This window comes from Gorilla gorilla, chromosome 4, assembly GCF_029281585.2.
Source record: "Gorilla gorilla gorilla isolate KB3781 chromosome 4, NHGRI_mGorGor1-v2.1_pri, whole genome shotgun sequence".
Taxonomy (NCBI): domain Eukaryota; kingdom Metazoa; phylum Chordata; class Mammalia; order Primates; family Hominidae; genus Gorilla; species Gorilla gorilla.
In genome coordinates this window covers 16,087,263-16,103,369 of record NC_073228.2, presented here as the reverse complement: position 1 = coordinate 16,103,369, position 16,107 = coordinate 16,087,263, and the positions used below count along the sequence as shown (strand labels likewise).

Here is a 16,107-nt window from a genome sequence, read left to right as displayed (position 1 = left end):
TCTCGGCTCACTGCAAGTTCCGCCTCCCAGGTTCATGCCATTCTCCTGCCTCAGCCTCCCGAGTAGCTAGGACTACAGGCGCCCACCACCGTGCCCGGCTAATTTTTTGTATTTTTAGTAGAGACGGGGTTTCACGGTGTTAGCCAAGTTGGTCTTGATCTCCTGACCTCGTGATCCGCCCACCTCGGCCTCCCAAAGTGCTGGGATTACAGGCGTGAGCCACTGCACTCAGCCAATGTATTTTACTTTATGTATTTATTTTTGAGACAGGGTCTCACCCTGTCACCCAGGCTGGAGTATAGTGGCATGAACATGGCTCACTGCAGCCCCAACCTCCTGGGCTCAAGGGACCTTCCCATCTCAGCCTCCCAAGTAGCTGAGACCACAGGTGTGCACCACCATGCTGGCTTTTTGTTTTTGTTTGTTTTTTGAGACGGAGTCTCACTCTGTCTCCCAGGCTGGAGTGCAGTGGCACGATCTCGACTCACTGCAACCTCTGCCTGCTGGGTTCAAGTGATTCTCTGCCTCAGCCTCGCAAGTAGCTGGGATTACAGGCGCCTGCCACCACGCCCAGCTAATTTTTTTTGTATTTTTAGTAGAGACACGGTTTCACCATGTTGGCCACGCTGGTCTTGAACTCCTGACCTCGTGATCCACCCGTCTTGGCCTCCCAAAGTGCTGAGATTACAGACATGAGCTATCACACCTGGCCAATTTTTTTTTTTTGAGACGGAGTTTCACTCTATCGCCCAGGCTGGAGTGCAGTGGCGCTATCTCAGCTCACTGCAAGCTCTGCCTCCCGGGTTCACGCCTTTCTCCTGCCTCAGCCTCCCGAGTAGCTGGGACTACAGGCACCCCCCACAGTGCCTGGCTAATTTTTTTGTATTTTTAGTAGAGACGGGATTTCACCATGTTAGCCAGGATGGTCTCGATCTCCTGACCTCGTGATCCGCCTGCCTCAGCCTCCCAAAGTGCTGGGATTACAGGCGTGAGCCACCGCGCCTGGCCCCAATTTTTTTTTTATTTTTGTTTTTTGTAGCGATGAGGTCTCACCATGTTGGCCATACTGATCTCAAACTCCTGGGCTTGAGTGATCCTCCCACCTCAGCCTCCCAAAGTGCTGGGATTACAGGTGTGAGCCATCATGCCCAGCCTCAATATTTTTTTAAAGAGATGTTTGTTTCCCAAACTTCCACGCAAGACTCTGGAGCTAGAGGCCACTCTGCAGATGGCATGCTTGCTGAGTGGCTGTGTCTGTGGCCACAGGTGTGACTAGTCATGCCTGAATTCCACCAAGAAAGCACCAGGCCTGTCTAGCTCACATTCCAGGACATGCCAACACTTCCTGCAGGGTCAGAGACCAGAAGGTTCCCTGGCGAGGGGCGCCTGTGGGGTAGGGAGTGCCAAGTTGGGGGACAAGATGAGACAGAAGGTGGCCTGAGGGGTGGGAGCGGTCCTGTGCAAGGTAGGAGGCTTGTAGTAGGTGGTCCAAGGAGCATCCAAGGGGACAGCGGGGCAGCCTTCTCCACCAGCCCTTTCACTGCCGGGTGAGCTGGGGACCCATGGCTGCCAAGGGAACGGTGTTGAAAACACAAAGCACCAGGGGCAAGGAGGCCCCGCCCGGAAAAACAACATCCTGGCTGCTGGGGCCCAGGCTCTATGGGAGGGGCTATTTTTAGCTGCTGAGGCTGCTGGGGCTGGACTTGTATGGCCTTGCTGTCTGGCTGCATAACTCACCCATTATCCCGCCTGACCTTGAGCTGGGCGTCTGTCTGAGAGGCCTTTCTGTCTGCCCTTGCCCTCGGCCACAGCCCCTCTCTGGGGTGCACCTGGGCCACACAGAACCCAGGCAGGAGTGAGCTGGCCTGGGCCTGGAAACACACTGGACTGTAGCCTCAGGGCACCCCAGGCCTGGCTCAGGTTCTAGGGCAGCAGAGGGCACTGGGCCCTCCCAGAAGAGAGGCAGAGGCTCTCCTGGGGCACAGGTCACAGGTATTCCCAGCATGGAGGGCAAGAAGATTCCAGAGGGGGACATAAGTCCTTTTATTTTTTGAGATGGAGTCTTGCTCTGTCGCCCAGGCTGGAGTGCAGTGGTATGATTGATCTCGGCTCACTGCAACCTCTGCCTTCCGGGTTCAAGTGATTCTCCTGCCTCAGGCCCCTGAGTAGCTGGGATTACAGGCGCCCACCACCATGCCCGGCTAATTTTTGTATTTTTAGTAGAGACGAGGGTTTCACCATGTTGCCTAGGCTGGTCTCGAACTCCTGACCTCAAGTGATCTGCCTGCCTTGGCCTCCCAAAGTGCTGGGATTACAGGCATGAGCCACCGCGCCCGGCCAGGACATAAGTTATCTTATTGTAGATGTTCTGGGCTCCAGCCACACCGTAGGCCAGCTCTGTGGGCTGAGGGCTATGTGTGAAGGAAGCTCCAGGTCTCAAAACTCTCTTGCCCACGCCCAGGGGTCCTGCCCTGTTCCTGGAGGGGTGATGCCTGCATTTAATGCTGGGCACAAACAGTACAAACAGCAAAGGCAGGTCCAGAACTAGGCTGCGGCATGAAAGATAAAAATAGCTGGTGGGAGTCAGGCCATCCCAAGCAAACACTCAAGCAGCCAGGACGGCAGTGGGGCTGGAGAAGCCACCTCTGGCTGCCTGTGCTGGGAAAAAGGGAGTGGGGGTGCCCCAAAGGGCAGGTACCCTGTTCCAGCCCCCTTCTCCCAGGCCAGGGCTCCCTCTCAACAGGAATCCTGGGACCAGGGGCTCCGGCCCTTCTCCTGCCTGCCCACTCAGCCAGCTTACAAATGAGAGCAGTTCTGGGAATCCTTGGGTAGAGAGGATGGAAAAGGAGTCAGTCATTCAACAAGTGTTTATTGAGCATCTACTACATGCCAGACACTGTTCTAGAAACCTGGGAAAGGAGGGGTCAGGGTAGCTTGGAGCTGTCCCAGCTGTAGCTCTGTCTCCCAGAAGCGAGGTCTGCAGGGGAACAGGGTCTGGGGGTCCTCCTGCCTGGGAGAGGGAAGGCTGAGTGTATAAAAGGTGGAAGCCTCTAGAAATGAGAAGGCTGGGTGTGTGGGACTCATGCTGGTGCCTTCCCAGATGAAGGAGAGGGCCCAGAGGAGGCAGCTTCCTGGAGCAGAGACCGCAGCAGGAGCGCCCGTGCCCGGCATCACCTCCTCTTCAGCACGGATATGCAGGACTTCTTGAGGGGCCCGATCTGCAAGTGGGCGTCCACACTCTCCAGGAAGAAGGCAGGCTTGAGTCTGTGGGTGAAGAGCCCCGCAAAGTGACTGTCCAGGCGGCTCTGGAAGGGGTCAATGGGGGAGGCCGGGATGCCACCCCGGCGGGGCCGGGAGGCCTTCAGCCTCCGCAGCAGGCTCATCTTGCCGTCCCGTACGGCATAGAAGGCCAAGGCACGGTCGGCGTATTCCAGGCAGACCCCCACCGTGGGCGAGAAGGGGTGGGGCAGGGGAGCCTCCAGCCCATGAAACCAGACAGAGAAGCTGCGTCCATTCCACTGCAGGCAGCAGGAGTGGGCGTTGCGGCCCAGCCGGCCGCGGTCGTAGGGCTCTTGTGGGGAGAAGTCTTCGGCCATGACCCCCACGCTGACCCAGCCCTCGATAATCTCCACCTCCCAGTAGTAGGTGCCTCGGTCCAGGGCACCCTCGCCCAGCACCTGCTCACAATGGGTGAAGCGGGTGGGCGACAAGGGGTAGTTGATAGGACACAGCACCCTCTTGACACCTTTGGTTCCAAACAGCTGCAGGAACTTGTCTGCTGTGTCGCTGTCCAAATCCACGATATAGGCAACTGATCCCGTGGACAGAAGAGAGAGGCAGGGCTCAGGGCCAGGCTCAGAGGGCACGGCCCCTCACCAAGTACCCACCCCCCCCAAAACACAGCCTCTCCCCTGCTTTCCAATTGGCACAACCCAGCCCCGCCGGGGACCACCCCAGGAGCTGCCCTAGCTCTCCCCACAAACTGGGGAGAGGAATCCTATCCCTTGTGTGCCAGGGCCCTGCTGGGACCAGCCCAGCAGCCCTGGGAGGGCCCAGTGTGAGTGGAGGGGGCACGGGCGTCCACTTACACTTGAGGAAATAGTCCCTGGGAGCTTCACTCTCCAAGAGGTTCGTGCTCTCGAGGTCCTGGGGCTCAGCATCAGCTGTAGAAGAGGAGATAGTGGTGAGAACGCCCCGAGACTGCCCCCCTCTGAACCTGTGACTACAATCCCTACCCCCTTCACTTCCTCCCAGAGTCCAGAGCCACCAGGGAGCAAGCACCACCCAGATGTGGCACGCTGTGCTCACACACCTGCCCGTTGCCTGTGTTCTGCCTCTTGCCCCACATGCTTCCCGGTCCACAGCCCTCTGGAGCTAGAGGGTGGGCTGGGAGAAGCCGCCTCTACCCCAGGTCCAAGGGGCTGATTGATCCCCACAGGGTGGCAGCTCTAGTCACTGGCAGGATTTGGGCTCCTCCCTGTGCCAGGCACAGTTTTCCTCCTCCACTTCTGGATGGGCACCAGGCCTGGGGGCCTGTGCGAGAGGCTGGGAGAGGGTGAGTCATCGGGGGGCGTGGGGCGGTGCCCACCTTCCGAGTCCAGCTTCTGTGGCCCGTCCTCGTTGCCACCCGGCCCCCTCAGCTGCTCCCACTGGTTGACGCAGGCCACGGCCAGCATGTCTCTCACTGCACGGACAGCTTGGGATGATTTGGTGAAGCTGAGCTCCCTCGGGGGTCCAGGCCCAGGGCCACACCCATCCTCCAGGGCCAGCCTTAGTGCCAGCAGCTCCTGTGCCAGACAAATGCCCATTAAAGTGCTGCTGGCCATGGCTCCTCTTTGCTGGGGGTGGAGGCAGCTCTGCCAGGAAGTCATGCACCCACTGCCTCCTCCTCCCTCCACCCCACCTGTCCCAGCTTCTCTTCCTTCCGTGGCCCCCAGAGCGGCCTTCACCTGCAGGAAGCTGACTGAGTCAGCTTCGGGGACCTGGCTGAGATTCTGGCGGACTCGGCTCAGGCGGCTGCGCTGTTCCTCCTGTCGCCGCAGGTCACCCTGGGAGCGGCCTAGCATGGCAGCTTCCCCCTCCTCGATGAAGCCCAGCACCTGGGTCTGGAAGCCCTGCAGGGCGGCCGCAGCATCTGCAAACAGCCGGCTCACCCTCTCCCGCTCTGCCACGGCTGCACTCTGCACAGGACGACAGTAGAGGGGGCAATGAGGGCAAAGAACCGTCCCGGACTGTATCCCCCTCCTTCCCTGACCCCGGCTTCCCACCGGCCCTCTTGAGGGGACAGAGGGGCCAGAGTGAGCCTGTCCTGGATCTGGGCCAGGTCAGGGGACACTTGTGCTCAGTAGGTATGGGCATGGTTTGTTTGGAGTGGATTGTTCCATGCTGAGGGAGGGGTGTTTGACCTTAATGAGGGCCACCGTGCGCCTGGACTGTGCAATGCCAGCACCCAGCTCGTCCATGCGGTCCTCCACGGCGCTCAGGACTTTGGACTGCTCAGCCTGTGGACAACACCCTCCATGAGTGTGAGGTCTGGCAGAGGCCACAGCCCTATGCTCGGGTCCCAGGCCTTGCCAGGGGAGAGAAGGGGGTGACTGGGGAGTGGTATCTGTGCATCAGGTGGGACTGGAGTGGCCACGATGTCCCATAATATGCCAGAGGTGCCTGCAGCCCAGGCTGGTGCCTTTCCTGAACGCCTGGGGGGCGTGCAGGCTGACTGGGTGTCTGCCTCGGGTCTCTGACAGGAGGCCTAGTACAGGCCCGTCCGCTGGTCTCAGTGTTGCTCAGATGAATTTGAGAACTTCCTCCGGCGGGGAAGAGGCACAGAGTAAGCGAGTTAGGTTGGGAGGGGGGCGGCGGGGATGTGACTGCACAAGGAGGCATTGAGCTGTCCTGAGGATCACTGTTCCCAAAGAGCCTGCATCCACAGTCCAGGCCTGGAAAAAAGGGGATTCCGGGCAAATCCCCTAGGTCTTATGAGTCACTGCTCCAGGCAGGAGAGACGGAAAATCCCTTGGCCAGAGGCGCCAAGACCCGGCTGGAGGCCAAAGGAAACTGGGGGCGGGAGGTAGAGGCCGCGGCGCACATGATCCCACCACTGGCCCCCGGAACAGCTGGACAGAGAATCTGTGTGCCCGGTCGCCCTCTGCCGCCCTCCTGCCGCCTGCCACACCCATCGAAAGCCGCTGCCTCAGCCCAGGGCAAATCTGAGCTGAGACCGGCGTGAGCCTCCGGGCGGGAGCAGCAGCCACGCTACCGGAACTCCGCGGGCCTAACCCGGCTCCCTCCCGCCTACACCCCCATAGACCCCGGCCCGGCTTCAGGTCCCCTGCCCGCTCTTCGCGTCCTTGTCCTGTTCTCACGTCCCTCCTTCCTCCCTTCCCATCTCCATCACCGCCAGCAGATGACCTTGTCAAGGCTGGAAGGGACCGCAAAGATCCTCAGGTTAAAGGAGGAGATTAAGACCCAACCCGGGAAGATTGGGGGGTCCAAGGTCCTCGGCCCGCTCGCGCGCGGTCAGTCACCAGCCCCGGCTCACCCTAGTGTGCCCCCGGAGCCCACCTCCTGAAGCGCGCGCTCCTGCTCCAGCGGCACCAGCTCGTGGCCGCGGTGCTCCTGGGCGGCGCAGGCCTCGCACAGACACACGCGCTCCGCGCGGCAGTAGCGCTCGAGCGGCCGTAGGTGGCGCGGGCACAGGCTCTCCTCTAGCCGGCGCAGCGGCGGCACCAGGCGGTGTCCGCGGAGCGCGGGGCTGCGCTCGTGCGGGCCCAGGTGCGCGGGGCAAAAGGAGGCGAGGCAGGAGAGGCAGGACAGCGCGGCGGGCAGGGCCGCGCCCTCGGGGCACGCGTCGCAGCGCACTGGCTCTTCGCCCGCGGGCCACGGCTCGGGAGCGCAGGGGGCCGACGGCTCCGGGGCACTGGGCGGCGCGCTGGGTGCCGAGGGCTCCGGGGCCAGGGCAGGGGCCGGGCCGGGGCCGGGCCCGGGGCCCGAGCCCTGGCGGAGCTGCAGCAGCTCGGACAGCGTGTGGTTCTTGCGGAGCTGAAGGCCGTCGGGGAAGGGCTCCTGGCACAGCGGGCAGCGGGCCGCGCCTCCGGGTCCGCCGGCGCCACGATGCGGCCAGAGCGCGCCCAGGCAGGCGAGACAGAAGTTGTGGCCGCAGGGCAGCGTCACCGGCTCCCGGAGTGGCTCTAGGCAGATGGGGCAGCTGAAGGGTCCACTGCCGTCCATGACTCCGCGGCCGCCCAGGGCGCCGCCGATTCTGCTCCGGCCTGGGAGGGACCCGGGCCGTTCGCACCGCGGCACCTCCCCCTGGGACCTAGGCCAGGGCTCCGGCCCCCGCCCGCCCCCAGCTCGGCCCGCCCCGCAGCGCCGCCCGCCCGCGGGCCCGCAGACTCCCAGTCCCCGCCCAGACAACGCGGGGAGACCTCCGAGCCCGCGCGACCCCCAGGGGAGTCCGCGTGGTCCTAAGGAAGGGCGCTGCTGAAAGGGTGTGAAACTGAGTGAGAGCGGGCGGAGAACGCGAGAGGTACAGTGGAAGGAATGGGAAGGACTCAGCCTCCATCCCTCTGGTCCTTCTGGGCCAGGCCAGGGCTCCGCAGGGGCTGGGCGGGTCTAGCTGTGTCATGCCTGCACCTTTGCGCTCGACCCCTCCCTGGCACCCTTAGCAAAGTTCCTGAGCTGCTGACTGCAGAGAAAAATAACTGCTGATGTACATATGTTTTTGCCCCTTAACGACTCTTTTTTTTTTTTGAGACAGAGTTCCTCTCTTGTCGCCCAGGCTGGAGTGCAGGGGCGCTATCTCGGCTCACTGCAACCTCCGCCTCCCGGATTCAAGTGATTCTCCTGCCTCAGCCTCCCAAGTAGCTGGAATTACAGGCGCTTGCCACCACACCAGGCAAATTTTTGTATTTTTTCATAGAGACGGAGTTTCACCTTGTCCAGGCTGGTCTTGAACTCGTGACCTCAGGTGATCCACCTGCCTCGGCCTCCCAGAGTGCTGGGATTACAGGCGTGAGCCACAGCACCCAGCTCCTTTAGCGACTCTTTACCCCAATTAGGGAACTTGGACTTTTCTAGACCTGAAATGGGAAGTTGACATCATTCCCTAAGTCCCTTGTCTGAGGAATGTAGTTCTGGTCCCTGGACACTGGGGACACCTGTGGTGGGGTTGGGGGTTTCTCAACTGGAAGTATTTAAGGCTCATCTAATTATGCACTTAAAGTGGTGCATTTTATTGTATGAGTTATATCTCAATAATGTTAAGTTAAAACACTACACCAGAATGACAACAAAATAAGTAAAGTAGCACTGATTATAACCCAAAGTGTAAAATAAACATCTATGGGTCCATGCCGATATAAATAAATAATAAATTAACAAGCTGGGGGAGAACAGACACATTTCGCATTGAAAATTCCAAATAATGTTTTTTTATTTTTATTTTTTTAGATGGAGTTTCGCTCTTGTCACCCAGGCTGGAGTGCAGTGGCGCAATCTCAGCTCACTGCAACCTCTGCCTCCTGGGTTCAAGCGATTCTCCCGCCTCGGACTCTTGAGTAGCTGGGATTACAGGCGCCCGCCACCACATTTGGCTAATTTTTGTATTTTTAGTAGAGACGGGGTTTCACCATGTTGGCCAAGCTGGTCTCGAACTGCTGACTTCAGGTGATCCACCCGCCTCGGCCTCCCAAAGTGCTGGGATTACAGACATGAGCCACGCACCCAGAGATATCTGTAATTTTGGTTAGTGACAAAGTCACAGGTAACTGCTCATACCACTCTGGTGTATTCTCTCCATTTGGAATAGAAAGAAATGCTGTGTTTCAGTAAGGTGCTGCAGCGTGGCTTCCTTCTGCAGGATCTGAGGGAGACTCTGTCCTGGGCGTCTGTCCCAGCTTCTGGTACTGGCTGGCAATTCTTGGCGTTCCTTGGCTTGTAGCTGTAAGATGCACTCTAATATCAGTCTCTGTTGTCATTTGCCTTTTCTCTGTGTCTGTGTTCAAATGTCCTTTTTTTTTTTTTTTTTTTTTTTAGGGAGTCTTGCTCTGTTGCCCACTCAAACTGCTGGGCTCAAGTAATCTGCCTGCCTCAGCCTCCCAAAGTGCTAGGATTACAGGCGTGAGCCACTGTGCCCGGTGCCCATTTCCTCTTATCAGGACACCAGTCGTTGGATTAGGGCACGCTCTACTCCAGTATGCCCTCATCTTAACTCAGTCACATCTGAAAATACTCTATTTCCAAATAAGGTCACAGCCACACGTCCTGGGGGTTAGGATCCGAATACGTCTTTTTCAGGGAACATGATTCAACCTGTAACAGTGCATAAGTAAGGAAATGTTGGAGAGAGGCCCAGGCCCAAATGTGCTAGAGGTCATGCATGTCCCCCGGTGTTCCTGGCCCTCTCTGTGTTCCAGGACCCTGGCCCTTCCCTAAACCTCAGCACACACTGCTGCGGCCATCCCAAACCCTTGTCCACCTCTCCCACCGGGTCTGCATTCCTGCCTCTGTTTCCCCAGCTCTCTAGGCTTGGGGGGTGGGAAAATACCCTCAGGTCCCCTGAGACCAGGCTAGAAATGTTCAGAAGGCACTTCATGAGTTCAGAGCTAAAGAGGAGAAAACACAAGCAAAAGAGCACAAATGTGCCGGGTGCGGTGGCTCACGCCTGGAATCTCAGGACTTTGGGAGGCTGAGGTGGGCGGATCACTTGAGGTCACGAGTTCCAGACCAGCCTGGTTAACATGGCGAAACCCCATCTCTACTAAAAATACAAAAAAATTAGCCGGGTGTGGTGGTGCACACACTTGTATTCTCAGCTACTCGGGAGTCTGAGGCAGGAGAATCGCTTGAACCAAGGAGGCAGAGGTTGTGCCACTGTACTCTCCAGCCTCAGCGACACAGCGAGACTCCATCTCAAAAAAAAAAAAGAAAAAAAAAAAAAAAAGAAAGAAGAAGGGACCCAGCCTCTTGGGGAGGGAGCTGGCTCTCCAGGCACTCAGTAACCCCTGTCTTAGTGTGTCTGGGCTGCTATCCCAGAACACCAGAGACTGGGTGGCTTATACACAACAGACACTCCTCACGGTTCTGGAGGCTGGAAGTCTGCGATCACGGTGACAGCACAGTCAGGGTTCCAGTGAGAGCTGCTTCCTGGGTTGTAGATGGCTGCCTTCCCACTGTGTCCTCACATGGCCAAGAGACAGCCAGAGAGCCTTTGGGGCCCCTTGGACAAGGGCACTCATGCCATGAATGAGGCTCCGCCCGCCTGAAGACCCCACCTCCTAGGACCATCACCTTAGGGGTCAGGATCTCAACACATCAATTCTGAGGGTACACACACATTCAGACTGTTGCAACTCCAAGTGCCAAAAGAGCGGTGCAATCTGCTCCTGGGGGCTCCATGGGAAAGGCTGGGGAACTGTGGAAGTGGCATTTGAGCTGGGCTTTCACAGACTGCCAGGACTCAGGCAGGCAGAGACTGGGGTGGGAAAAGACCTTCCGGGCAGAGGGAGTAGCAGAGGGAGCCGGCCTGGGTGTGTCTGATTTGGCAGGAAGGTGGGTAATGAGTTCCATACGTTGGTTTCCACCAAGAGCACTAGAGCACTTGATCAGGACTATCACTTGTTTGCCAAGCCCCAGGAGTGGTTGGGAGGCCCAGGCATCAGTGCCACCCTGCTCCATGGCTTTGGTGCCCAGGCTGCCTGGGTTTGGTGAGGCCACAAACCTGCCTGGTTCTGGAAGGAGGGGGTGCCTTTCCGGTTGGGTCCCAGCCAACCCTCTGCTCCCCACCCACAGCCTGCTGTCCTCCCTGCTTGAAAAGATCTGCTCCCCAGGAGGAAAGCACAGAGATGCGGTTTGTCAGTGTGGTGGCATCTTGCTACTTCTTTTCTTTTTTTTTGAAATGGAGTCTCGCTCTGTCGCCCAGGCTGGAGTTCAGTGGCGCAATCTCAGCTCACTGCAACCTCCACCTCCTGGGTTCAAGCGATTCTCCTGCTTCAGCCTCCCCAGTAGCTGGGATTACAGGCATGCATCACCACGCTCGGCTAAATTTTGTATTTTTTAGTAGCGATGGGGTTTCACCATGTTGGCCAGGCTGGTCTCAAACCCCTGACCTCAGGTGATCTGCCTGCCTCGGCCTCCCGAAGTGCTGGGATTACAGACGTGAGCCACCGCGCCCAGCCTGGCATCTTGCTATTTCATTTCCATTTCCAAAGTTTTGAAGTTGTTTGCCTGGTGTATTAGTTCCCTTCAAAATGAATTGTCTAAGAGTCAAGGGCAAGGGTAACTGGCACCATGTGAGCTCAGCATGTTCACACCTGCCCTCATTCTGTCTGTCCAAGGACCCTATCCTAAAGGATGGCAACTGGAATTCCGATAGGTACCATGTCTTGCCAGAGGTCACATAACTTGTCCTGCAGAGGAAGCAGAATTTAAGCTCAAGAGGTTGCAGCTTGAATAATTATAAATCTCACATATGACTGTCTGGCTGTAGTAGTAGTGCTTGAGAAAAAAAGGAAAAAAATCAAAAACAAGTGGCTGGGCGTGGTGGTTCACGCCTATAATCCCGGGACTTTGGGAGCCAAGGCACGAGGACTTGAGCTCAGGGGTTTGAGACCAGCCTGGCAACGTATTAAGACCCTGTCTCTGGAAAAAAAAAAAAAAAAAAAGCAAAAAGCAATCTGGTGATGAGAGTAATTGAAAAGCTATTTCTAGCTTTACTTCTGTCTCTGAAAATTATTGAAAGGGGATCCAAACACCATGTCCCTAACAGCACTTCCTTTTCTTTATGCTTTTTTTTTTTTTTTTTTTTTTTTTAGACAGAGTCTCACTCTTTCCCCCAGCTGGAGTGCAGTGGCTTACTCTCGGCTCACTGCAACTGCCGCCTCCTGGGTTCAAGCCATCCTCGTGCCTCAGCCTCCAGAGCAGCTGGGACTATAGGCGTGCACTACCACGACCAGCTAATTTTTGTATTTTTAGTAGAGAGGGGGCTTCACCATGTTGGCCAGGCTGGTCTTGAACTCCTGACCACAGGTGAGCCACCCACTCTGGCCTCCCAAATTGCTGGGACTACAGGCATGAGCTACCGCGCCTAGCCTTCTTTATGCTTTTGATGTACTTTTTTATTTTGTTTTTGTTTTTTGGTTAAAAAGCTTTTTTGTTTTTCTGTTTGTTTGTTTCATTGTCTTTTTTTCTGTCTCTGAACAAGTTTTTTTTTTTTTTTTTTTTTTTGAGACGGAGTCTCGCTCTGTCCCCCAGGCTGGAGTGCAGTGGCACCATCTCGGCTCACTGCAAGCTCTACCTCCCGGGTTCACGCCATTCTCCTGCCTCAGCCTCCTGAGTAGCTGGGACTATAGGCGCCTGCCACCATGCCCGGCTAATTTTTTGTATTTTTAGTGGAGAGGGGGTTTCACCGTGTTAGCCAGCATGGTCTTGATCTCCTGACCTTGTGATCCACCTGCCTCGGCCTCCCAAAGTGCTGGGATTACAGGTGTGAGCCACCGCGCCTGGCTTTTTATGTATTTTTAAACATTTGGTTTGTATGAATGTCAAATGAATATATTATTTAAAAAGTAAACAGGCCAGGTGCGGTGGCTCATCTGTGACGAGGAGTTTGAGACCAGCCTGGCCAACATGGCAAAACCCTCTGTCTACTAAAAATACAAAAATTAGCCAGGCATGGTAGTGCATGCCTGTAGTCCCAGCTACTCAGGAGGCTGAGGCAGGAGAATTGCTTGAACCCAGGAGGCAGAGGTTGCAGTGAGCCGAGATTGGGGCACTGCACTCCAGCCTGAGTGACAGTGAGACTCCATCTCAAAAAAAATAAATAAATAAATAAATAGATAGTAAACAATTTAAGTCAGGTGCGGTGGCTCACGCCTGTAATCCCAGCACTTTGGGAGGCCGAGGCGGGCGGGTCACCTGAGGTGGGGAGTTCAGGACCAGCCTAACCAACATGGAGAAACCCCGTCTGTACTAAAAATACAAAAAATTAGCCGGGCGTGGTGGCACATGCCTGTAATCCCAGCTACTCCGGAGGCTGAAGCAGGAGAATCGCTTGAACCCAGGAGGCAGAAGTTGCAGTGAGCCGAGATCATGCCATTGCACTCCAGCCTGGGCAACAAGAGCGAAACTGTCTCAAAAAAAAAAAAAAAAAAACAAAACAATTTAACAAGGCTTATAACAAAAACTAGTAACGTTGTGTCCCACTGACTCCCCACAGACAACCAATCTCAAGTCTTGCAATGATTTCTTTTAGCATCTGCTTCCACATCTCTAAGCCGTTTAAGGTTCCTTCTTTCTCTCCTTTTTTGTTTTTCTTTTTTGAGACAGGGTCTCACTCTGTTGCCCAGGCTGGAGTTCAGTGGCACAATCACAGCTTACTGCAGCCTCAACCTCCTGGGCTCAGGTGATCCTCCTGCCTTAGCCTCCCAGGAAGCTGGGACCACAGGCGCACGCCACCATGCCAGGCTAATTTTTGTATTTTTTGTAGATATGGGTTTTCACCATATACGTGGTTTTCAGGACCACGCTGGTCCTGAACTCCTGGGCTCATGTAATCCGCCCATCACAGCCTCCCAAAGTGTTGGGATTACAGGTGTGAGCCACCTCGCCCCCCTTGAGTTCCTTTTTTTTTTTTTGAGACAGAGTCTCGCTCTGTCACCCAGGCGGGAGTGCAGTGGTGCAATCTTGGCTCACTGCAACCTCTGCCTCCCGGGTTAAAGCGATTCTTCTGCCTCAGCCTCAGCTGGGACTATAGGTGCCCACCACACCCAGCTAATTTTTGTATTTTTAGTAGAGACGGGGTTTCACCATATTGGCCAGGTTGGTCTCGAACTCCTGACCTCGTGATCCACCTGCTTCGGCCTCCCAAAGTGCTGGGATTACAGGCGTGAGCCACTGTGTCCAGCCCCGGGTTCCTTTTTTTAACTCAAGACATTGCTAAGCCTTGTGTAACTTTTTAATTTTTAAATATTTATTTATTTAGTTAAAGAAAGGGTCTTGCTCTGTCACCCAGGCTGGTGACATCACAGCTCACTACAGCCTTAGCATCCCGGGCTCCAGCAATCCTCCCAGTTCAGCCTCCCAAGTAGCTGGGACCACAGGTGTGCACCACCATGGCCAACTAATTTTTGTATTTTTGGTAGAGAGGTGTGTTACCACATTTCCTAGGGAGGTTTGCAGCCTCCCGAAGTGCTGCGATTGCAGGCGGGAGCCACCGCGCCCAGCCAGCTTGTTTGTGCTCGTGTTTCTGGAGACTGCAGATGCTTGATTACTTCTCCTTTGTGTTGAATTCCCCGTTTCCTGGATCCCAGGCCTCCCTTTTCCCTTCACTGATTTACTTCTTCATTTTTGAAAAGTGTGCCCTCTGGGTGCTTCCTGAGGATGGAGGCTGATGTGTCTGCAAGTGTCTCTGTTCGGGCTTCATCCCTGACTGACAGTTTGGCTGGGCATGGAATTCTAGGATGGAAATCCAGTCCCCCAGGATCTCAAGGGCTGGCTCCATTGTCTTCTACCTTCCAGCTTGATGCTACTCAAAGCCTCAGTTCCAGGCAGCATCCTGTTCCTATCCTGCCTGGAAAGGCACATCCCCTTGTTCTCTTTACCCTTCACCTCTGATATGGTTTGGCTGTGTCCCCACCCAAACCTTATCTTGAATCCCAGCTCCCATGATCCCCACGTGTCGTGGGAGGGACTTGGTGGGAGGTAATTGAATCATGGGGGCTGGTTTTTCCCATGCTGTTCTCATGGTAGTGAATAAGTCTCACGAGATCTGATGGTTTCATAAAGGGCAGTTCGCCTGCGCACGCTTTCCTTGCCTGCCTGCCACCATATGAGTCATGCCTTTGCTCCTCCTTTGCTTTCTACCATGATTGTGAGGCCTCCCCAGGCATGTGAAACTGTGAGTCCATTAAACCTCTTTCTTGGCTAGGCGCGGTGGCTCACACCTGTAATCCCAGCACTTTGGGAGGCCGAGGCGGGCGGATCACAAGGTCAGGAGATCAAGACTATCCTGGCTAACGTGGTGAAACCCCGTCTCTACTAAAAATACAAAAAATTAGCCGGGCGTGGTGGCGGGCCCCTGTAGTCCCAGCTACTCAGGAGGCTGAGGCAGGAGAATGGCGTGAACCCAGGAGGTGGAGCTCGCAGTGAGCCGAGATTGCGCCACTGCACTCTAGCCTGGGTGACAGAGCGAGACTCCGTTTCAAAAAAAACAAAAACAAAAACAAAAACCTCTTTCCTTTATAAATTGCCCAGTCTCAGGTATGTCTTTATTAGCGCACGAAAACAGACTAATACACCTCTCTGGCCTCCAATCCAACTCCCTCCAATCCAGCTGGCCCGTGAGGTCCCTGTCTTTCACAACCTCTCCTGCCCTTGTTCTGTCTCTGGGTGACCATCCACCTGATTGTGCACAACTGAAGCCCAGAATCTGTAAGGGGGTCTGGTGGGTAGGCCAGACATGCTGGAAACACCCACAAGCTAATCAAACACGTCCCCTTTCCCAATATCACATCCCAACTCTGTGCTGCCTTTTCCCTCAATACCAGCGTGCGTTTTCCTGGAGAGACGGTGGAGAGTTCTATCAGAATCAGTTCGGCTGGCTGGGCATGGATCACTTGAAGCTAGGAGTTCAGGACCAGCCTGGGCAACACAGTGAGAACCCCATTCTTGACAAAAAATTTAAAAATTAGCTGGGCGAGGTGGTATGCGACTGTAGTTCCAGCTACTCAGGAGGCTGAGGCAGGAGGAGGAAGGATCACTTGAGCCCAGGAGGCAGAGGTTGCATCCCGCCCTTGCACTCCAGCCAGGGTGACAGAGTGAGGCCCCATCTCTTAAAAAAAAGAAAAAGAAAAAAGAAAAAAAAAGCAATGGCTCACGCCTGCAATCCCAGGCGTGGATCCCTTTGGGAGGCTGAGGCAGGCAGATGACATGAGGTCAGGAGTTTGAGACCAGCCTGGCCAAACTGGTGAAACCATGACTACTAAAAATACAAAAATTAGCTGGGTGTGGTGGTGGGCGCCTATAATCCAAGCTACTTGGGAGGCTGAGGCAGGAGAATCACTTGAATGTGGAAGGCAGGGGTTGCACTGAGCTGAGATTGCTCCACTGCAC

General features: G+C 55.8%; 1 protein-coding gene across 1 annotated transcript; it reads right to left on the bottom strand.

Annotated features, from left to right (window-relative positions):
• Positions 1-2,849: 2,849 nt before the first annotated feature.
• On the bottom strand, positions 2,850-7,288 carry TRIM47 (tripartite motif containing 47). Its single transcript, XM_004041026.5, has 6 exons — positions 6,562-7,288; positions 5,406-5,501; positions 4,950-5,180; positions 4,589-4,787; positions 4,089-4,163; positions 2,850-3,811 (listed from the first exon to the last, which is right to left on the bottom strand). The coding sequence occupies exons 1-6, from the start codon at positions 7,225-7,227 to the stop codon at positions 3,171-3,173; spliced, it is 1,908 nt and encodes a 635-aa protein (XP_004041074.4). The 5' UTR covers positions 7,228-7,288; the 3' UTR covers positions 2,850-3,170.
• Between the last annotated feature and the right edge of the window lie 8,819 nt (positions 7,289-16,107).

Bases quoted from the DNA above. Each gene is read 5' to 3' on its own strand.
- TRIM47 (XM_004041026.5), bottom strand. From the start codon at position 7,227: ATGGACGGCAGTGGACCCTTCAGCTGCCCCATCTGCCTAGAGCCACTC. The intron at 4,164-4,588 runs GTGGGCACCGCC...CCTCTTCTACAG, and splicing joins ACAGAAGCTGGACTCGGAAG to CTGATGCTGAGCCCCAGGAC. The intron at 3,812-4,088 runs GTAAGTGGACGC...CCACGGGATCAG, and splicing joins CAGGGACTATTTCCTCAAGT to TTGCCTATATCGTGGATTTG.